General features: G+C 38.9%; 1 protein-coding gene across 12 annotated transcripts in view; it reads right to left on the bottom strand.

The window, feature by feature from the left end:
- Nucleotides 1-1,775: 1,775 nt before the first annotated feature.
- The window catches only part of STAMBPL1 (STAM binding protein like 1), a 47,657-nt gene continuing 28,750 nt past the window's right edge, over nt 1,776-20,682 (bottom strand). For 8 of the 12 annotated variants that reach the window (XM_049696588.1, XM_049696587.1, XM_033404808.2 and 5 more), the window contains 7 exons: nt 20,189-20,284; nt 17,453-17,810; nt 16,266-16,390; nt 14,166-14,303; nt 8,957-9,069; nt 7,367-7,466; nt 5,847-6,170 (listed from right to left, as the gene is read on the bottom strand). In XM_049696588.1, the coding sequence (XP_049552545.1) occupies nt 6,114-6,170; nt 7,367-7,466; nt 8,957-9,069; nt 14,166-14,303; nt 16,266-16,390; nt 17,453-17,810; nt 20,189-20,284 (987 nt within the window). In that variant the 3' untranslated portion in view covers nt 5,847-6,113. Of the gene's footprint in view, nt 3,970-5,846; nt 6,171-7,366; nt 7,467-8,956; nt 9,070-11,957; nt 12,063-14,165; nt 14,304-16,265; nt 16,391-17,452; nt 17,811-20,188; nt 20,285-20,682 lie in introns of those variants that run through there. The other 4 variants (XR_004476601.2, XM_033404815.2, XM_033404818.2 and 1 more) reach the window with 4 other exon arrangements.

The raw sequence follows: 20,682 nt of genomic DNA, 5'->3' as shown, positions 1-20,682 counted from the left end.
TTAAAAGATGTCCTTTTCACATTCTCATATTCCTCTTAGATCCCGTCTTCTATTTCTTTCCCTCCTCATTCAGTTTTTGAACCTTATTCCTCAGTCCTCTCCTTGGATCCCTTCTTTCCTCCCCCACTTTAGATCTCTCTGCATCTGCTACAAAGTAAAACTCCTTAAGAAATGGGCTAAAATCATTTAACTTCAACCTTCCTTTACAAAATGGCATCACCTAATATATTAAGCAGGTGAATCGTATCCTCCAAATTTAGAACTAGCCCTCATTCTTAAAAACAGAAGAAGTTGTGATTTCAGATGGATGTTCTGATGTAATATTCTTGTGAATTCATACACCACTGCATTTAATGAAAAGCAAAAGTAGTATTTTAGAGCGCTATCACTGTGGCTCTAGTTGGTTGCAGCCCAAATAGTTGACCATCCTTGATAAAATAAAATTCTGCTTCTGAATTTGGTTCTAGTGAACTTGATAAAGGCCTGGGACTGGTCACCCACAACAATAAGACTGTGATGAGAGTGTGTTCTAGAAACCTCAGGCGCCTTCATCATCACCTCTGATTTTATTATTAAAAGTTGGCTTTAAAAGAATTAACTTAATAATGTATTGCTCTGTCAAAACTACAATGAGATATCACATCACACCTACTAGGATGGCTATAATAATAAAAAAATAAGTGTTGGCAAGGATGTGAAGAAATTGGAACTTTGTACATTGTTGGTGGGAATATAAAATGGTTTAGCTGTTGTGGAAAAGGTAAGCGTAGAACTACCATGTGACCCTGCAATTCTACCGCTAAATATATACCCAGCAGAATTGAAAACATACACTGAAACAAGTACACGTTTGCACTTGTACAAACAAATAAGTACATGCATGCTTATAGCAGTGCTATTCACAATAGCCAAAAGGTGGAAACAACCCAAATGTCCATTGATGAATGAATGGATAAACAAATTGTTGTATACACATACAATGGATGAAAAGGAATGCACTGATATATATGTTAAAATGTGGATAGACCTGTAAAAGTTTACGTTAAGTGAAAGAAGCCAGACTCAAAAGTTCACATATTTTATGATTTCAATTATATGAAATCTCTAGATAGAAAAACCCATAGAAACAGAATGCAGATTGATGATAGCCAGGGGGTGGGGGAGGGGAATGGGGATAAATGGCTTAATGGGTAAGAGGTTTTACTTTGGAGAGATGGAAATGTTTTGGAACAAGAAAGAGGTGATGGGGCTTCCCTGGTGGCGCAGTGGTTGAGAGTCCGCCTGCCGATGCAGGGGACAGGTCGTGCACCGGTCTGGGAAGATCCCACATGCCGCGGAGCGGCTGGGCCCGTGAGCCATGGCCGCTGAGCCTGCGCGTCCGGAGCCTGTGCTCCACAACGGGAGAGGCCACAGCAGTGAGGCCTGCGTACCGCAAAAAAAAAAAAAAAAAAAAAAAAAAAAAAAGATAGAGGTGATGGTTGTACAACACTGTGAATGTCCTAAATGTCACTGAATTGTTCACTTTAAAATGGTTAATTTTATGTTATGTGAATTTCACCCCAATAAATTACTTTTTAATAAAAAAATTAAGATTATGTATTGCCCTGGAAAAAATGTCAGTAAGTACAAAGCTTTATTGCTGAAAAAAACCTGCTACATCGGTTAATTCACACACCTCATTTCTGTAGGTAATGAAACCTCGCCCAAAGTCAAGAATAGAGTAAATTCCTTCTGGTTGTTTGTTTTTCTTGTTCATCAGCCTTTATATTAGGGGGACACAAAATGGAGCTTATTTTTTGAACAACCTATAAATGCTTTTTCTTGAAAAATTGAAGAGAGGAATTTTAAACATCCTCTTGGGACTCAAGAATACAGATTCACCACTCATTACATTGACACGTCTGGGACGCACCCAGATCGTGACTAATTTGAGTACACAATTTTAGTTTTTCACGGTCAATGCTGGTTAACTCGATGCAGATGAATAGTTAATCCTCCTTGACAGAGGTAAAACAAGACAAAACTAAACTAAACTATTTGTCTCCATTTGGTTTTAGAATGTCTTTTGGTCTAGATAATGCCCAAGACATTGACTTCAAACAAATTAAGTAAAGCCGGTCTGCGGTCTACAGTATTCTAATTCTACCCTCTCTCCCCCAGGGTCCTTCTCCATTTTCCTGTTTTCTCTCCCTCATCCTCTGCATCTCCCCAGACTAACTAAACTAATATTTTTGTCAGCTGCCCCCAAGAAAAATATATTCTTGCCTCGTGAAAAGCCAAGATGCTAGAAAAGGAAACAAGTTTCTTAAAAAAACAGAAGAGTTCTTTGCATATTGGTGTCTTCACAATAAACAACAAGCTAATGTCTTCTAAGAATAAGGAGCTGAAAGTTTACCTTTCTTCCTTTATCTCTGCCAAATACATGACATTTCTCAAGCATCCTTTTCACAGAAGACATTCGCCTGCTAGAAAATTCTGCAAGACATGCTGGAAGAGAAACGTCTGCTTTCCACATTTGGGACAACTGTAGCTGGTTTTGCAACAGAAATTTCGATATAAATCCAAACCATTATAATAAGGCAGTTTCCAGCACGACCAAAGTGGGTGCAGCAGGGGATGAATTGGGGGGAAAAATACTGAACCAATTCTAGGATGTGGCCTTAACTGATACTGTATCTCAAATATAATGCCACTTTTTCCACAAGTAAAATTCTACTAAAAAGAAACCAAGAATAACTTCAGTAGCTGAGAATAATCCACAGACATCCTGCTTTGCTCCAAGGTCTATGGAGAAGAGAACGATTTCTGCATGACAACAAAGAAAGTCATTTCCATTCCATCTCTGAGAAAAAAAGAAAACAAATTCAGTAAATATTTTTTGAGTATTATATTAGTGTGCTAGGGTGGCCATAACAAAATACCACAGACTGGTTGGCTTAAACAACAGAAATTTATTTTCTCACAGTTCTGGAGGCTGGAAGTAAGAGATCAAGGTGTTGGCAGATTTGGTTTCCTCTAAGGCCTCTCTCCCCATAGACGGCCATCTTCTCCCTGTGTCATCACAGAATCTTCCCTCTGTGTCTGTGTCCTGATCTCTTCTTCTTGTAAGGACACCAGTCACATTGGATTAGGGCCCCCTCTAGTGGCCAAATTTTAATTCAATTACTTCTCTAAAGGTTCTTTCTCCAAATACATACACATTCTGAGGTACTGGGGGCTGGGACTTCAACACGTGAATTCTGCGGGGGGGACACAACTCAGCCCATAACAAGTACATACCAGGTGTCAGGCACTGAGTACAAACAGACCAGCATTCAAAACCAAAGGAAATTCTCAATACTCTGTAATGACCTATATGGGAAAAGAATCTAAAAAAGAGTGGGGCCATATATATATATATATATATATATATATATATATATATATATATATATATATATAACTGATACACTTTGCTGTACAGCAGAAACTAACACAACATCGTAATCAGCTATAGTCCAATAAAAATTAAAAAAAAATACAAAGGAAGCTCAGGCGTAATTGGTTCATTTTCTACAGAAGCACAAATCTGAAAAGAAATGAACTAGCTTTGCCTTCGAAGGTAAGGAAGTGGCAAATGGGGCTCTGGAATGGATTCATATTCAAAAGAGGGAGCTGCACTGCCTGCTGGGAATGAGATCTTCCAGAGGAAGCTCTTCCAGGGAACGTCTATGGTCACACACCCACCCACTCACGCACACACACACACACTCACACTCATACGGGCCTCCACGGTGACTCACGTGGGCTCTGCTCCCGGCCAGCTCAGCCCTCCGCGGCGTGGCCACATCTCTGATGGTTCCTCTTTCAGACACAGAACATCAGGAACTCATTCTTCCACGCAGAGCGAGTCATAGGTTTGCAGCCTCCAGGAGTCCTTCAGCTCTGTGACAAGGTCCTCCTGGGAAGTCTGGTTAGTTGGGTTTGCACCTGGCAATAAGAAAACCATACGCCCTTCAAGAGCAGCTTTTCAAACTTCGTCTCAGGCCTGAGATTCTGCATCCCCTTGCAAGGGAATAAAAATGCCAAGAATACCCCACTCCCTTAGGGAATATGATATATCTTTTTAATGAAAAATGAGTTCCCTTCTAATTCGCTGTTCAGAAGCGATATAATTGGCTCTGAATGCTCAGAGTAGCTCTTTCTATTCTCTCCAGAAATCTAAGAAGCCAAATGTTCTTGGCTTTCAATTGAGTCCTTTCTATCTCTAGGTACCATTCAATGCATCGTTTTTTCATCAGATAGATACCTCTCATTGGACACCCTCTTGGTCTACTACTGTATCTTTGGTTTCCACTCTCAGGATATCATTCATTTCTCAATTCTTCCTAGTCCCAACAGTCATTGTTACTTGAATAAATTACATAATCTTTTCCTGTGATCAAGTATGTCAGAATATCATGCTGTCCTTAAATGCTAAGACGTCGAGGACAGCGTCACTCGGGGGAAAGTGGGCTGTCCGTGGAGCCAGGCTCGCAGAGCTAATAAATATGCCCTTAGCTGTGGGAGACTATAGACTCAAGTCCCCGTGCATTGGGCAAGCAAAGCTCTTGCTTCTGGAGTCTGGGACCTGAACTCTCCAAGCCTACAAGTTGTCATAGGCAGAAACGAGTCACTGAGCTGCCCACAGTAGGCTCTTTATGAATGAGAACTAGAGTAGAAGCTAGGTGACATGATACCTGTATCAGGGAAGAGACAAGTGGGAGCGGAATGTTATCTCGTCCAAGCACAGAGTGCAGGGAATATTCCTCCTAGGAATACAGAAATCCTTGAACTAAAAAGTGGATGCTAGTACATGCAAACAAGATCATTTAGGCAACTCAGATATAATGCCAGGAGGACAGCAAAGTCTGGGAAAGCTGAGGTTGGCACAAAAAACATTGCGAAGAGAGAAGGTTAGATCAGATTAGATTGACTTCCATTCTCTCCTTTTATTGGGGCTACATTTTCTTCATAATGTTTTCCTACCAATTCAACTTGCCAACATACTCCGTCAGTCCCCCATTCCTTCTATTAATCTATTATCTTTTCATCCAGGTAAATGCCTTTATTATCTGGGTACCAGTCACAAATTCCATTCCAAGCCTTGGTCATATTATAACTCGGTATTCATGATACCCTATTCAGTTTAAATATATTTTTCTTCCTATTCCCTGTGCCTTGGTTTATATAGATACTTTAATTATGAATGTTCTTTCCAAATGATTTTATTTATTCTTTTTGGTTGAGAATTATCAGTATTTCCTATACCTCATTTTTTCTCCCTGTCATCCCTATTGACTTTCACAGAAATAGGCTTTACATTTCCATCTGAGCCTTTTTTTATTCCTCTCTCAAGTGTCTCTGCTTTTAGTCCTCTAAATCAAGTTAATGAATCATCGGCTATCTCAGGTCCTCTGACACCTGATCCCTGAGTAGCAGCTCAGGGCTCTGGTCTCCTACACTAAGATTGACTACAGACTCTGAGCCAGGATTCGCTGACACTGAAAACACACGATGGGCTCAGCTGTCTGCAGCCGTGTTTCTTCTCACATCCTTCTTTGACCACCGCAGGGAAAAGTCTCAGAAACGTATGGCCTGTCTTGGAAACCCCCTGGTACTCAGAATTTCTTATGTGGAACTACATTTTACAGGAATAAAAATAATACAGCAAAACATCTAAAGCTCTGAAAACACATGCAGAGACCTCTAAAAATACAACAGTATAACTTTTAAAAATTGCGAATCACTACGTTGTACACTTAGAACTTATATAATATTGTACACCCACTATACGTCAAAAAAAAAGTTTAAAAATTCCAGACATATTGTTGTTTGCGGCACAATTTATTATCTGGTCATAGTATTTGGGCACATTAATAGGTATTGATTTAACTCCATTGTAACCTCTCTTGAGACAAAGCAACCCAAAAAGAAAGCTTCAAAATGTGCAAAAGTAATAAATATCAAACTTTCTGATCTAAAATGTATAAATATAAAATGTCAGTCATTTCCGGAAACATCTTAAGAAAATCCAGCAACCACAGGTCCATGGGTAAGTGTCTGGCGTGGACGGTGCTAATCTTCGGAACATATCACCTCAGATCCAGTACGATTATTTTTATGTCTTTTACCAACACATGTTTGCATATCTAGGAAAGAAAAAATTGGCTTTACCTCATGATGTTTAACATGATTCTCTTTAGGGAGGGAGTATGGATTTCCTAATATAAAATGTTTCTAATTTTAAAAATATTTCCACTCAGAACAAATACAATCGTATGTATTCATTTTCAACAAGAAGAAAATGTTTACAAAAGGTGCAAGTAATTTTCATTTTAAATAAATTCTAAGTTCAAAATACTTTCTCTGACGTCACAGCCAGGGAACAGCCAAGCAAACAGAAAGGACTCAAATAATGTTACTTTGGGGCTATACAAAGCTAATCAAAAAAATAGGATTACAGTTTTCATTGAACTGTTATGAAAAACTAATTTGGCCATATCAAGCAGAAATAATTCAGGACACATTTAATATCATTTTCTTTAATAATCGTTTGCTTGCTGGGACCCTGGAGAAAACTGTTAATTGTTTAAGTATCACACAGATATGTAAATGGAAAGGAAACTTTATGTATAATCAACTCTGCTACAGAAATACTGTCATTCTTTTGTAAGTAAAATAGTAATGACAAGAAATCAGAAGAAAATACAAAGATTGCTTAATTTTATGATAAGAAAATTCCAAAGTAAGCAATAAAGTGTTTTATCCTATATTATATTGCTACTATTTCTCTCCTTAAAAAAAAAAAAAAAAAGAGGCTTATGTGTTTTATAGCTGGAAGTCTCTACCTCTTAATCTCCTTCACCTATTTCACCTGCAAACCCCCTTCCCTCTGGCAACCGCGCATTTGCTCTATTTATGACTCTGTTTTGTTTTGTCTTAGATTCCACATATAAGTGAAATCGTATGGTACTTGTCTCTCTCTGTCTGACTTATTTCACTTAGCATAATACCCTCTAGATTCATCCACATTGTTGCAAATGACAAGATTTCATTTTTTTATGGTTAATATTTCATTGTGTGTATGTATATATCTCACATCTTTTTAAGCCACAGGGGTGTAATATATAGCGTAAGGAATATGGTCAATAATATTTTAATAACTTAGTATGGGGACAGATGGTTACTAGACTTACCATGGTGATCATTTCATAAGGTATGAAAATGTCACTATATTGTATACCTGAAAGTAACATATTACATCAACTATATTTCAATCAAAAAAAAAAGGAGGGGGTGAAAAATAAACACTATGTGCAAAAAATAACCAACGTTGTCTACTCACACTGAACAGCCTGGGGTCCTTGGTGTGTGGATGAAAGCCCTTCTTTTTACAAGCGGAAACCTCAAGCATGCCCGCACTGGTGAGCCTGAAGATGCCGGTGCTAAGTTTCAGAGTGAAAAAAAGGTACAAAAATTAAGGATCATTTGGGCTTTCCAGATGCTTTAATTTGAATGGTACAAGCATACATATTCTTCAGATGGAATGGAGAAAGAAACGACACACTAAAAATTTTACAGTGATTTTTTTAAACTAGTGTTGTGCTGATGGCCTAGAGGAAGACTGAAGAGACCAATGCTACTGCCAAGTGCCTGAACCGCTGTGTGAGACCTTGGGAGAAAAGCTGAGACCCCACAGGAGGAAATTACAGGTGATGGATATTTCTAATTTCTCTAATACATGCATATCTCATTTTATTGTACTTCACTTTATTGCACTTCGAAGATACTGCATTTTTACAAATTGAAGGTTTGTGGCAACACTGCATTGAGCAAGTCTACTGGAGCCATTTTCCAGTATTTGCTCACTTCACATCTCTTTGTCACATTTTGGTAATTCTCACAATATTTCAAACTTTTCCATTATTATATTTGTTATGGTAAAGTGTGATCAGCGATCTATGACTCGCTGAAGACTCAGATGATAATTCGCATTTCTGAGCAATAAAGTATTTTTAAATTAAGGTATGTACATTGTTTTTTTAGACATAATGCTACTGCACACTTAATAGTCTGCAATGTAAACATAACTTTTATATGCACTGGGGAACCAAAACATTCATGTGACTCACTTTATTGTGTCAGTTGCTTTATTGTGGTGATCTGGAACTGAACCTGCAATATTTCTGAGAAATAAATAGTATTTATAGCTGCAGCAAATATTTACTGAGTGCTGGCTGTAGTGCCAGGCACTATGCTAAGCCCTTTATGTAGACTATCATCTAGTTTCACCTTCACATCAATCTGTGATGGATAAGTATCCGGGATGAAGAGACTGAGGGTCACAGTGGTCAGGTATCAAACCGGGATCCCAGTATCAGTTTGTCTGATTCCTCTGCTCATAATCGTGCTATGATAGTCACTGTCCTCCACATTTAGGAAAGTTTTGGAGATAATTAAGCTAAGGCTGGGAATTTCCTTCTCTCTTTTTTTTTTTTTTTTTTTTTTTTGGGCCAAACGATTCAGCATGTGGGATCTCAGTTCCCGGACCAGGGATGGAACCTGTGCCCCCTGCAGTGGAAGCGCAGAGTCCTAACCACTGGACCGCTAGGGAAGTCTCCAAGGCTGGAAATTTTCTCACAGCAGAAATCATACAATAGAACTAAGATCTCAGACGGCAAACTGGAATAACATCTGCTTTATCCACTTCAAGGTCATGTAAAGAAGGAAAACCAGTAATTCTACCACGGAGAGGACCTTTAAAAGCAAAAGATGTCAGACCTACAAGTTATGGAAGCCAGCAGGCACCAGTCTCTTTTTCCCAAGGGCATGGTTTGCCTACTTATCCAAGTGCTACAACCTGGTGTGTGGACACACTTGAACCTAGCAGACCCAGACAAAGCCTTACTTGAACCCTCTCAATAGCCACACTTACTCTTTATGCTTCGGTGAACAGACAATGGCAATGGCCTCTGGCAACATGAGCTGATAAGAACAGTGAGTGTGGAGGTCAACACTGGATAAGAACGCAGTTTGGGTTGGATGTGTCTATAAAAAGAAAAGAGGACACTCTTATTGGACAATCCTATTGGACAATCAATGGCTGAGTGCTGGCCAAAGTCAGAGCCCATGCCAAGAAAAAACTCTAGTTATTTGCTTTTTCTTTTTTACCATCATTAATCAAATGAGGATTCTGAAAATGTCTTGCTGACATAATCCTTCCCTTTATGCAACTATAGAATAACTACAACTTTGAGAAGAGGCTCTTGGGAGCGTTTATGTACTTTCTGCTTATTAGGATAACATAAAACTGAAAATTTGCCAAAGCCTTTACATAGATCTTCATTTAATCATCACAACTCATCTGGGAGATATTTAGATAGATATTTACAAGGAACCTGAGACTCCTTTAAGGAACTTGCTTGCAAGGAGCACAACTGTGACTGGAAACCCAGAGACACTTATATACAACACCGTGGACATAAAAGGAAAAGTTTCGCTGAATGTTCCACACTATGCTGTTATCCCTTCATGGATTCCCCATTCCCTACAGATGAGGGAACAGAGCTCTCCAAGGTGTTGAAGATGTTTGGGACTCATCTCGCATGACGGGAGGGAAGGGGAGACTATAAATTAAAAGAGCTGTCTTCCAGGTTTGGGGCTATATACAGACCTGTGTTTAGGAGAGACAAACACATGCACCCACATGATTTGTAATTCACAGTAAACCCCAACCACCCTTGAAAAAGGGATGCAACCACTTAAATCATGTTTCCAACATCCCCGTCATGCTGGGTCCTGGCTCCATCACTCCCTAGTTGTATGACACTGCAAAGATTCCATAACCTCCTCATGCCTATTTCAGCAATTGTAAAATAAGGATAATAATCATTTTCTTCATGGGATTGTTATGAAACTTAAATGAGACAATCCATGTAAAATTCTTAAAACAGTGTCTAGCACAGAGATAGGAATCAAAATCATTAGCTTTTATGATTGCTGTTGTTATTGCTGTTTTTATTGTAATGTTGTCATTTTTTTAATTTAAGTTTTATTTTATATCGAAATATAGTTGATTTACAATGTTGTGTTAGTTTCAGATGTACAACAAAGTGATTCGGTTATACATATACAGATATCCATTCTTTTTCAAATTCTTTTCCTATATAGGTCATTACAGAATACTGAGGAGAGTTCCCTGTGCTATACAGTAGGTCCTTGTTGATTATTTTATATATAGTAGTATGTATGTGTTAATCCCAAACTCCAAGTTTATCCCTCTCCCCCTTTCCTCTTTGGTAACCATAAGTTTGTTTTCTATGTCTGTGGGTCTATTTCTATTTTGTATATAAGTTCATTTGTATCATTTTCTTTTAGATTCCATGTATGTGATATCATATGATATTTGTCTTTCTCTGTCTGGCTTACTTCACTTAGTATGATAATGTCTAGGTCCATCCATGTTGCTGTAAATGGCATTATTTCCTTCTTTTTCATGGCTGAGTAATATTCCATTGTATATATGAACCATATCTTCTTTATCTATTCCTCTGTCGATGGACATTTAGGTTGCTTCCATGTCCTGGCTATTGTAAATAGTGCTGCAATGAACATTGGGGTGCATGTATCTTTTTGAATTATGGTTTTCTCCAGATATATGCCCAGGAGTGGGACTGCTAGATCATATGGTAGTTCTATTTGTAGTTTTTTAAGGAACCTCCATACTGTTCTCCATAGCAGTTGTACCAATTTACATTCCCACCAACAGTGCAGGAGGGCTCCCTGTCTCCACACCCTCTCTAGCATTTACTGTTTGTAGACTTTCTGATGATGCCCGTTCTGACTGGTGTGAGGTGATACTGCATTGTAGCTTTGACTTGCATTTCTCTAATTTAGCAATGTTAAACATCTTTTCATGTGCTTTTGGCCATCTGTATGTCTTCATTGGAGAAATGTCTACTTAGATCTTCTGCCCATTTTTTGATTAGGTTGCTTGTTTTCTTGATATTAAGCTACATGAGCTGTTTGTATATTTTAGAGATTAATCTCTTGTCAGTTGCTTCATTTGCAAAAATTTTCTTCCATTCTGTGGGTTGTCTTTCCTTTTGTTTATGGTTTCCTTTGTTGTGCAAAAGCTTTTAAGTTTAATTAGGTCCCATTTGTTTATTATTTATTTATTTATTATCTTTTTTTTTTTCCATTACTCTAAGTGGTGGATCGAAAAAGATCTTGCTGTAATTTATGTCAGAGAGGGTTCTGCCTATGTTTTCCTCTAAGAGTTTTATAGTATCCCATCTTACATTTAGGTCTTTAATCCATATTGAGTTTATTTTTGTGTATGGTGTTACAGAGTGTTCTAATTTCATTCTTCTACATGTAGCTGTTTTACACTTTTGCCAGCATGTCTTATTGAAGAGACTGTCTAATGTTGTCATTATTAACTAGAGAGCATAGGCCCATAGAAACCGCTTCATGCCTTTACACATAACTATGATCTGTTGAAGAAATGCAAGATTTCAAAACCCCTTTCTACTTTATTTAATAAAATGAAGGTAAAATCCATTGATATCTATTTATAGAAAGATAAATGTCCGGCAGGGAAAAAATAACTATTGGTCTGCATAGACCTAGATCAACTGAAGAACAGAAATTAACTTTTAAGGCCCAAATCTTTAGTGAGGGCATGAGTGGGAGAGTCTGACTGCCTGTTACCTGATTCAGTGAAAACCTTCTATTCATACATAGAGCCTTCTATGCCTTGATGAAAAAGTAAGAAGTGTTCAAAGAAGCTCTAGTGCTATGGAGGCAGCAAGCAGATTGTCAAACAGATGAATCACTTTCCCTTCAACGTATTTCCAGACTGAATGCACACCGTTAAGACCTTCTGTTGTTTGTTTGTTTTTTCATTGTTTCTGTTTTGTGTCTTTGTGTTGCACCTTAAGATATTCTGAGTCCTTCATTTCTGCCAAGAGGAATCACTCCAGCTCCAATAAGGACAGCTCTCCCATGGGAGAATGGTGCTCCAATCCCATGCCCCCATTCTATGGAGATAAAAATGATGATGATGATGGTAATGACGATGATGACAACATCAGCAGCTGATGCCATTTATCACAATTGAATAACATGCCAGGCACTGAACTAATCACTTTTCCATGAATTAATTTTACAAGATGAGATGAGTGCTGTTATTATCCCCATTTTACCAGATGAGGAAACTGAGCTAAGCAGAAGAGTAAATAACATGCTTAAGGGCATAGAACTAGTTAAGCTGAGACGTCTAAATTGAAATCCAGATCCGTCTGATTCTGATTCAACCTTTCTTTCCTATGACCAATTTATATCCAAAAAATGTTAGCTCTGGAATTTGTTGCTATCGTTATGCCAATAAAGACCATCACAAAAAGTCATTACAACCACTGAAGTTTAGAAATACAACATGTTACTGATTTCATTGAACCACAACAATCTGACATGGTAAAATTTAAAAGAAGCAAAGTCTTAGGATTCTAAAATTATGCTAAATTCATTATTTAAATGATTTCATTGTTGCATATATTATATGTACATGTCATAAAGGAAAATCTTTTGTTTCTGATCTGGGAAATGTTTTATGAGATAAACTAACACTGACTTTTCAACATAAGCGTAGTTTAACTGTCATTCTTTCTCAGTTTATGTTACAATTGCTTTGCTACAATTTGTTTTCCTTTAAAATGCATTCTTGTTACATCAAACTAAATAATGCCTTTAAAATGACCCAATTTCTAAGCAAACGGTAAGGCGCATACTGGTAAGGAAAACAAACAGACATACAGAAAATTTTTGCAAAGTCTTCATTATAAATAATTTCTTGTATTTGAGAGGTGATTTATAGTTTTCAAAGGGCTTTCACATCTAGTATGTTGCTTACAGCTCACACAAATCGGTGAGGGAGAGAAGGCATTCATTAGCTCTACTGGATCAATGAGGGAACCTGGAAACAGGACGCTAAGAGTCCTGATCGAAGGACTGTACAGGCACACAGTAATTTGCAGGTGGAGCTAGGACTAGTCTCCTCTGCCCTCCTGAATTACAAAAACCAAAAGCTTGGTGATTGTGTGTGTGTGTGTGTGTGTGTGTGTGTGTGTGTGTGTGTTGAGGTGTGGGTGAGGATGTGTGTCCTGCCCCTCCTCAATACTTCTCTATAAAGCAAGTAAAATAAAAAGTGGCTCCTCACTCTTCAGAGGCCCTTGGAGGTCCCTAGGATGTGCCCTGGAAACCCTGACTAGCATCTCATGCCGTGAGATGACTTGTTCCTACCCCAGGTCCAGATGTGTGAGACTGAATGGAAAAATGTCCCCAGATAGATGAAACCATGGATAGGAAAAGTACACAATCATCACCAAATATCATCAGCTACAATATTCTGAGCTCCTAGAAAAAATGTGCTAAGAAGTTCACTGACATTATCTCACTATCACATGAAGTCCATTATTATGGTCCCCATTTTATGGATGATAAGCTGATGCTTAAATAACTTGCCAACATTCCTACAGTGAATTCCTAGCAGAGCTGATATTTAAACTCATGTCTTTCGATTTGTAAGCCCTTTCCTGCTCCTATGGTGGCCTGGTGGATGTTGGAACCCAATGTTTTTGGCCCTACTCCGTGGCTGTTTATACAGCGACGCATACACCCTTGGCCTGTAGGGGAGGTGAAGTGGAGGGTAAGGTCCCTATTTGATATGTACAAACACCTTTTTAAAAGAGACCTTTTCAGAAATTTTCTTAAAATAATTTACTTTAGACCCACAGCCATGGGAAAGAGAATGTTAATAATTGTCTAATCGTATTAGTTAAAAATCTGCCTAGGTCTCCATTAGACTACATAAAATCATCAAAACAAGTCAGCTGATTTCCAAATGTTTATCTCTCTTTCAACTTGGGATGGTAGGAAAGAGCATGCTATAGCCCTCCCCAAATCTGGATTTGACAGATGTAGACACGGCCTAACATTGAAGAAAATGCTTTAAAACGATGACATTTATTCCACTTGAAAATTTTAAAAATAAGACACTATTTCTTAAGCTAAACTTCCTCCAGAAGGAGAACAGCCCGCCAAAAAATAAATAAATAAACTGAAACCCCAAATGTGAAACATACATGGATCCACCCCAGAGTGAGGAGATTGTGTTGATCCTGAACACCGAATAATTCTTCTACATTCTCCACGTCACAATAGTCTGGTCCTGCAGACTGTTTTGGCACGATTAAGTGGGTAATAGTAAATTCATTATGCGTCTGCAAAACAAATAGCAAAGAGAATAATAAGCACCTGACAGGAAAAAAAAAGCCTGAGTAGGAAGTATAATGTTTTAACAAGACTAGAAAGGGCCCACCACTTACATCATCATCCTCTCACCGCGACCCATCACAATTCAAAAGCAAAGCCCCACACCTGAACACGGACCATCTGCCCAAAATTTGAGAGTCAGTTGTTTGGAGCCTGAAACCCATTTTCACAATATAAAATGTATCATGAATAGGAATTCGCATCCTGGGCCGGTCCCTGGAAGTTTAGCTAGTAAATAATGGTGTGTTACAGTACATCTGCAGTGGAAAAAATCAGAACAAAACAATAGCAGGTTTATTTGGCAGGGAGATGCTAAGTAAATAATCTTGTGGTTTTACTGAAGGACATTTCTAAGGTTTGTGAAGGTTGATGGTCTTGTTTTTAGTTTATTGTTATTTAATTTCGCGTGAAGATTTACGACTTTCTTCTACTATGGGGGGAGGGGTTGGGGGTGGAATTCACTGGGATTTTCCATAATTAAGGTAATGTTTTGGATTGGCAATTAGATAAAGAGAAAGGAAAAACAAATTGCCCCCCTTAGGTAAAAGATAAGAGTTGAAAGGAAGAGGGCTGTAAAGTAGTGATAGGATCCTCAGAAAAAAGAAGTTTGTGTGCTGAGGAGCTGTCCATCCTTGCCCAGCGCCATCTTGTCTCTAGTCTTAGGGCACTTCTGCAAACTGGACCCTATTCCTTTGGCCTTGATTACAACACTTCTCTCCATCCCAGCTCCTCCTTTCAAGGCTAACTTTATGTATTCTAAACGTATGTAGTATAAACATCGGCTTTTAAGGAACCCCTTCTTGACCCTCCCAGGCAGGGTTTCCCAGTTACACCTTCCCATGATACCCTGCACTTCCACTGAGAGCACCCAGCTCCATTTATAATTAATCATCTCTCTGGTTCTTTATAAGCATCACACGGCAAAGACTGAGGCTGTCGTAGGTGATTGAATGCCTGTCTGATGAAGGAATGAATGAAGAATGAATCAATGAATGAGTGAATCAAACTAAGTACAAAATGTGGTGTTGGGGAAGAAGCGTCCATAGCATACTGCCCCCTGCAGGGCAAAGAAGGTGGCTGTGGGGAGGAGATGGCAGGTCACTCTCCTTTGCTTGTCTCCTGTGTTTCTTCTGCCCTGGGGGAAACGTGATGATGCAACACTGGAATACAGTAGGAGAATGTGTGTTGAATGAAACATCCTATTCAGTTAAATAACAGTTTCCAAGTAAATGTTTAGGGATGAAAATGTGTCTGGACTTAGAAACATAAACGGATACCCCACAGAGGGTACAAAGGCACTTCCAAAGAAACATTGTTCCTCTTTCTTGAAGTAGGAAATTAAATGTATCTTCTCTCTTTTATCTCCTTCTAGTTTGATATTGTCTTTCATCACTTATTTCTGATAAAATCTTCCATACTTAAATATGACCTGTGCTATAAGATTGCAGTTTGTTGAAACTACTGCCTTAAAGAAAACAACAAAACCCTAGCTTTATTCTGCATGTATCTGAAAAAGGGTGGCGAGATTATACCTACCACAGACAAAAGCAGGTTGAGTTAATCATAGGAATATATGTGAAACTAACAATTGCAACGGAAATTTGATTCAGGAAACTAGATGGTTCTGGAAATCTGAAAGCCACCCTTTTTCTAAACAAAGATTTAACTTATGGTTTGATTAGTTAGTTCTTTACAATAAACTTTCATAGTATCTCTGAAATTTTACAATCCATTTTCTAGAAGGATAATTCCATTAATAATGACAGTAGTTTTATGAAATTAATCTATATTAAGTTAATTTCATAATGTTTACAAAACTTAGGATGCTTTTGCTCTGCTCAGCTTATCACAAGAAAGCCAGCTCTACTGAAAGTATCCTGTGCAGGGAAGATATGAAACAAACACCATACCAGTTTCCCACAGAGTATTCCACAGGTTTCTATTCCTCTCACTGTATTAGATTCTGCCAGGAGCAGAAATCTGTGGCAAAGATCTCTTGATAAAACGACGTATCTCAGTCCTTCAACCACTAAATCTAAGAAACAGAAAAGGGAGAAAAGACAAAAAGAAGAAACCTTACATCCCATCCTTCAAAACTGTTTTTAGCAAGTGACTGCAGGTAAATATAAATTTCAAAAATGAAATAATCAGGTGCTCCACTTTCTGTATTTCATTTTAAAACTTGTAAAAGTGAACATTGACTAGAAGGAAGGTAAAATTACCCCTTGCATATAAATTATTCATATACAAGTGGGAAGGTGCAAGCACGTTTACATCTTTGTGCCTTGTATCAACTATTTACATGTACGTGTGTGTTTTCTTTTGGCACAAAGCGCACAGGCTGCATAGACTACATCTCATATTCTATAAGTGGTAGGATTAATCTTTTTGTGTGTTTGCCATGTGTTACTTATATCTTATGAAAGTTGGTGATCATTAGTTAAGAGCACCATGTTTTTTGAGATTATTGGCAGTAGAGTAATTTATAAAATGGTTGCTTATCATAACTCTTTCAAAATAAATGGAAATATAAATTCCACTTAACAGTGTCTGCTGGGAAATTTTCCCGTTTGGTTTTGGAAAGCTGCCAGCACTGATGTAGCAGTCCAGGCAGCACTAACTTTTGGCAGAAACACATAACCCCTTTGGAGGTTAACACCCATGTGTACAGATCCTCCTGGGCCAGGGCAACGCTAACTATTTAAATTTAATGACTGAACAAGGTTCTGAACAAACAAGTTTTCCAGCATCTCCTTTCCTCTCCAGTGTGTTTACCTTTAGGATTCAGTGCTTCTTGGTCAAAATACGTGAAGGAAAAAAAAAAATGCTTGGAATTTTTCTCTCTTAGGATCTCTGTACCACGATCAAATACAGTGCTGTTTATCATGGAGCCTCTGTTCTACCAGGGGGTAAATCACGTTTCCGGAATTCTGAGGTTACATATAGCAAAAGTCAGGTGATATTGTCATTCACACCACATCATGTAGGGGAACTACCACAACTAACAATAAAATGAGGGGACCCCTCCCAGATGTCACAGAAATATGGTTCCGTTAGAGGAGATTCCACGTCTTGTGGGGTGCATTTCCTCACTTACTCTGAACAGCACTTAGAGTTGCAGCTGGCTTTAAGGCCCTGTTTACGGGAGGCGAGTGGCCAGCGTAATTGGTTGCATCACTTTTATTAGGCTGATCTGCAAATACATTCAGCAAGGAATTGTTCTGGTGTGTGGAAAAGCAGGACAAAGCACTCCCATCAATCTGCTCTGACTGCGCTGGAGTTTCCTGGCTTCGCATCTGACTCCGGGCTAATTCTTGCTTCTTGAGCTGATCTTCGAAAAACAAGAACTGCTCCGATTCTAGCTGCTGCTGGCGCATCTGAGCGATCCGCTTCCTTTCTGCCTCTATCAATCTCTGATGCTCCAGTTTTTTGAGAATTTCAGCTTTATATTTGTTCTAAAAAAATGTGGTTGCCAGAAGAAAAGGTTAGTTTCCAAGGCAAAAGCATCAAACTGGGATTAGACAGTTTCAATCTTCTAGGAGACGGAGAGACACAGCTAGATACTGCGATATGCCCACAGGGACACTCCTGAGACTGCCAGGAAAATATGTAACATCGTGGCAAAAGCCCCTTAATCTGATTACAGGAGCAGTTCTAAATCCACTCATATTTTACCAGAGACGGGCCAGGACAATCAAGTTCCCTCCACCCTCCGGTGCTTTTAAATATTAGTAATCAAAGTCAGGATTGTCTGCACAGCCTGACTGATCAGACCATACCTCAGAAATAGTTATATCACCCTGGACTGCACTGTCCAATATAGTAGCCACTAGCTACATGTGACTACCTAAGTTTAATTCAAATGAAATGAAATTAGAAATTCAACTCCTCAGTTCTCACTAGCCACACGTAAAGTACCACGGGCTAGTGCCTCCCGTATCAGAGAGTGCCAAATAGAGCATTTCCGTCATCATACAAAGTTCTGTGGGACAGTGCCACCCTAGAAGCTTTTGCATTTGACTCTATAACTCATACTGCTGGAACTTTATGGAGAAGGGGGAATCACTAACAAATGGTTCTCAGAATGTGGTCCAATCAACTCTATCAAAACAAACTACTAGGGCTTCCCTGGTGGCGCAGTGGTTGAGAGTCCGCCTGCCAATGCAGGGGACGCGGGTTCGTGCCCCGGTCCGGGAGGATCCTGCATGCCGCGGAGTGGCTGGGTCCGTGGGCCATGGCCGCTGGGCCTGCGCGTCCGGAGCCTGTGCTCCGCGACGGGAGAGGCCACAGCTGTGAGAGGCCCGCTTACGGCAAAAAAAAAAAAAAAAAAAAAAAAAAAAAAAAAAAAACTACTAGGAGTTGTGTTAAAAATGAAGATTCCCAAGCTCCCCAGTCTTAACAAAAATATCCAGGCATTATTAGGTCAAAGAATAAATCTTTAACAAGCTTCCCAAATAATTCTGATGAAAACTAGACTTTGGGAGCTACTATAAGGCAGGGGTGAGGTGGGGGACAGAGCTTACAGCAGTGTAAGCTGACATCAAAACAGCTTACACTTTGATATGCACTCTGGGTCTTGTTATAGAGCAGACTGGCCTTCAGCGGGTCTGGGGTGGGGCCTGAGAATCTGCATTCCAACAGGCTCTCCGGTGATGTGAGTGTTGCCTGTAGCAAAGGCTTAGCAGTGTGTCTGTTCATCTGTCCAAGGCATAAAGCCTGCCATTCCATCCCCCAAAGATTTCTACAGGTCATATACTTGGGATCCTACTGTGGACTAGGAAGTAACTGGTGCCACCAAAGGCAGACCAGGTAACAACTGCTGAGGCCGCTCCTCCCAGAGCGCTCCTGAGAGGACCAGCATGCACATTGCTGAGTAGGGAAGGGAGCTTAACTGGGCTGTTAAATTAAATCCCTTCCTGCTGTTCTGTCCAAGCCGCCAAAATCACTTTTTTTTTTTTTTTTTTTTTTTTTAGTTCAAATCAAATCATCAGTAACCACACTGGAGGAAATCTTCTCATCTCAACATTCCTTCTGTCACTCAGTGCAAACAGCTCACTCAAACCTGCCTTCTAGCTATACCAAAGGAAGCAGAGAAGGCCTGTGACCACACTCCGAGGTAACAAGATTGGACTGAACTGAGAGTCGGTAAAAGTGACAACTTCCAAAGCACATAAACACATAGCCAAACAAAAAAGCAAAACAACCTATATCATTATGCTGTAAACATTAAGAGTTCAAGTGTTGAACTGGAGTATCTTACAGACTGACTGGTCAGCTTCTTCTTTCAATGCCCTTCAGTCTCAGACATCATTTTCATTTTCACTCTCTATTTAATAAGAATCCAGGAGCCATCACCCCTTGGTGATATGATTACATTTCACTCATATGGTTAGCCATTATTCCATCTGATGTTATACTGATTACAATATTAAAGAATCAAATTCACACTTCCAAGGCATACGTAATTAGACACATCAGAAACTATATACTGTTCTCCCTACCGCTCTTACTGTCTCCTTTCATTGCTAAAACACAGCCATCTGGCTCAAGATTACATTGGCAAGAGTTGGTCAAAAAGCTCTGCTTAAATCACTGTAAGAAGTCTATTTCCTAATGCTTCACTTTATTAGATGTTGACAGGAAATAAAAATACCACAGCCTTGGTGCAAGTGCTTAACCAGGATATCAACATGAATTTTTTATGGGTTTTACGTCACTGTATTTTTAATTTTTAATTTGAATGCATACGACATTTGAAAAACTCATTAAAATGAAATTCAAAAAATATTTGCACAGAAAACATTCATGCAATAAATGTATCAACTGAACTTACTTCGCTTTGCAAATATTCTTGGTATTCTATGTTATATTTCTTTAAAAGGTCCTTTTTCAATTCATCTGTCCTTGGGAATGCAATCTCCTTCAGTTTCTTTTAAAAAATATATATATACATATTGATTAGTGGGATTTTCAGTATAGTCAGCTTTCAGATCATCAGCTGAGAAAGAAAAACAGCTGGTATGTGCATTAGAAATCAAGACACAAGTAACCAAAGATGATCGCGGAAAAATCAATCTTTTCTAGGGCTCCAAAATATAACTTTTCAGTAGAGAAGAGAAAAAATTATCCCCTTTGTAAGACCTTTATCGACTTCACTGGTTAGATAAGCATTTTGTTTAGTAGGTACCTCATTTTTAGGTAGTGGGTTTGTAACCGCACATTCCATGGTAGGTAAATTTTATGGCATCATAGTTAGAAGGGACCTCAGAGAACACCGTAAGTAGGGATCCCTAGTCTTAACAGACTGTAAAAAGGAGCTAAGGCACT

The sequence above is a fragment of the Orcinus orca genome, chromosome 14, assembly GCF_937001465.1.
Source record: "Orcinus orca chromosome 14, mOrcOrc1.1, whole genome shotgun sequence".
NCBI classification, from domain to species: domain Eukaryota; kingdom Metazoa; phylum Chordata; class Mammalia; order Artiodactyla; family Delphinidae; genus Orcinus; species Orcinus orca.
Note: the sequence above shows the minus strand (reverse complement) of the source record. Positions and strands in the feature narration are given on the sequence as shown.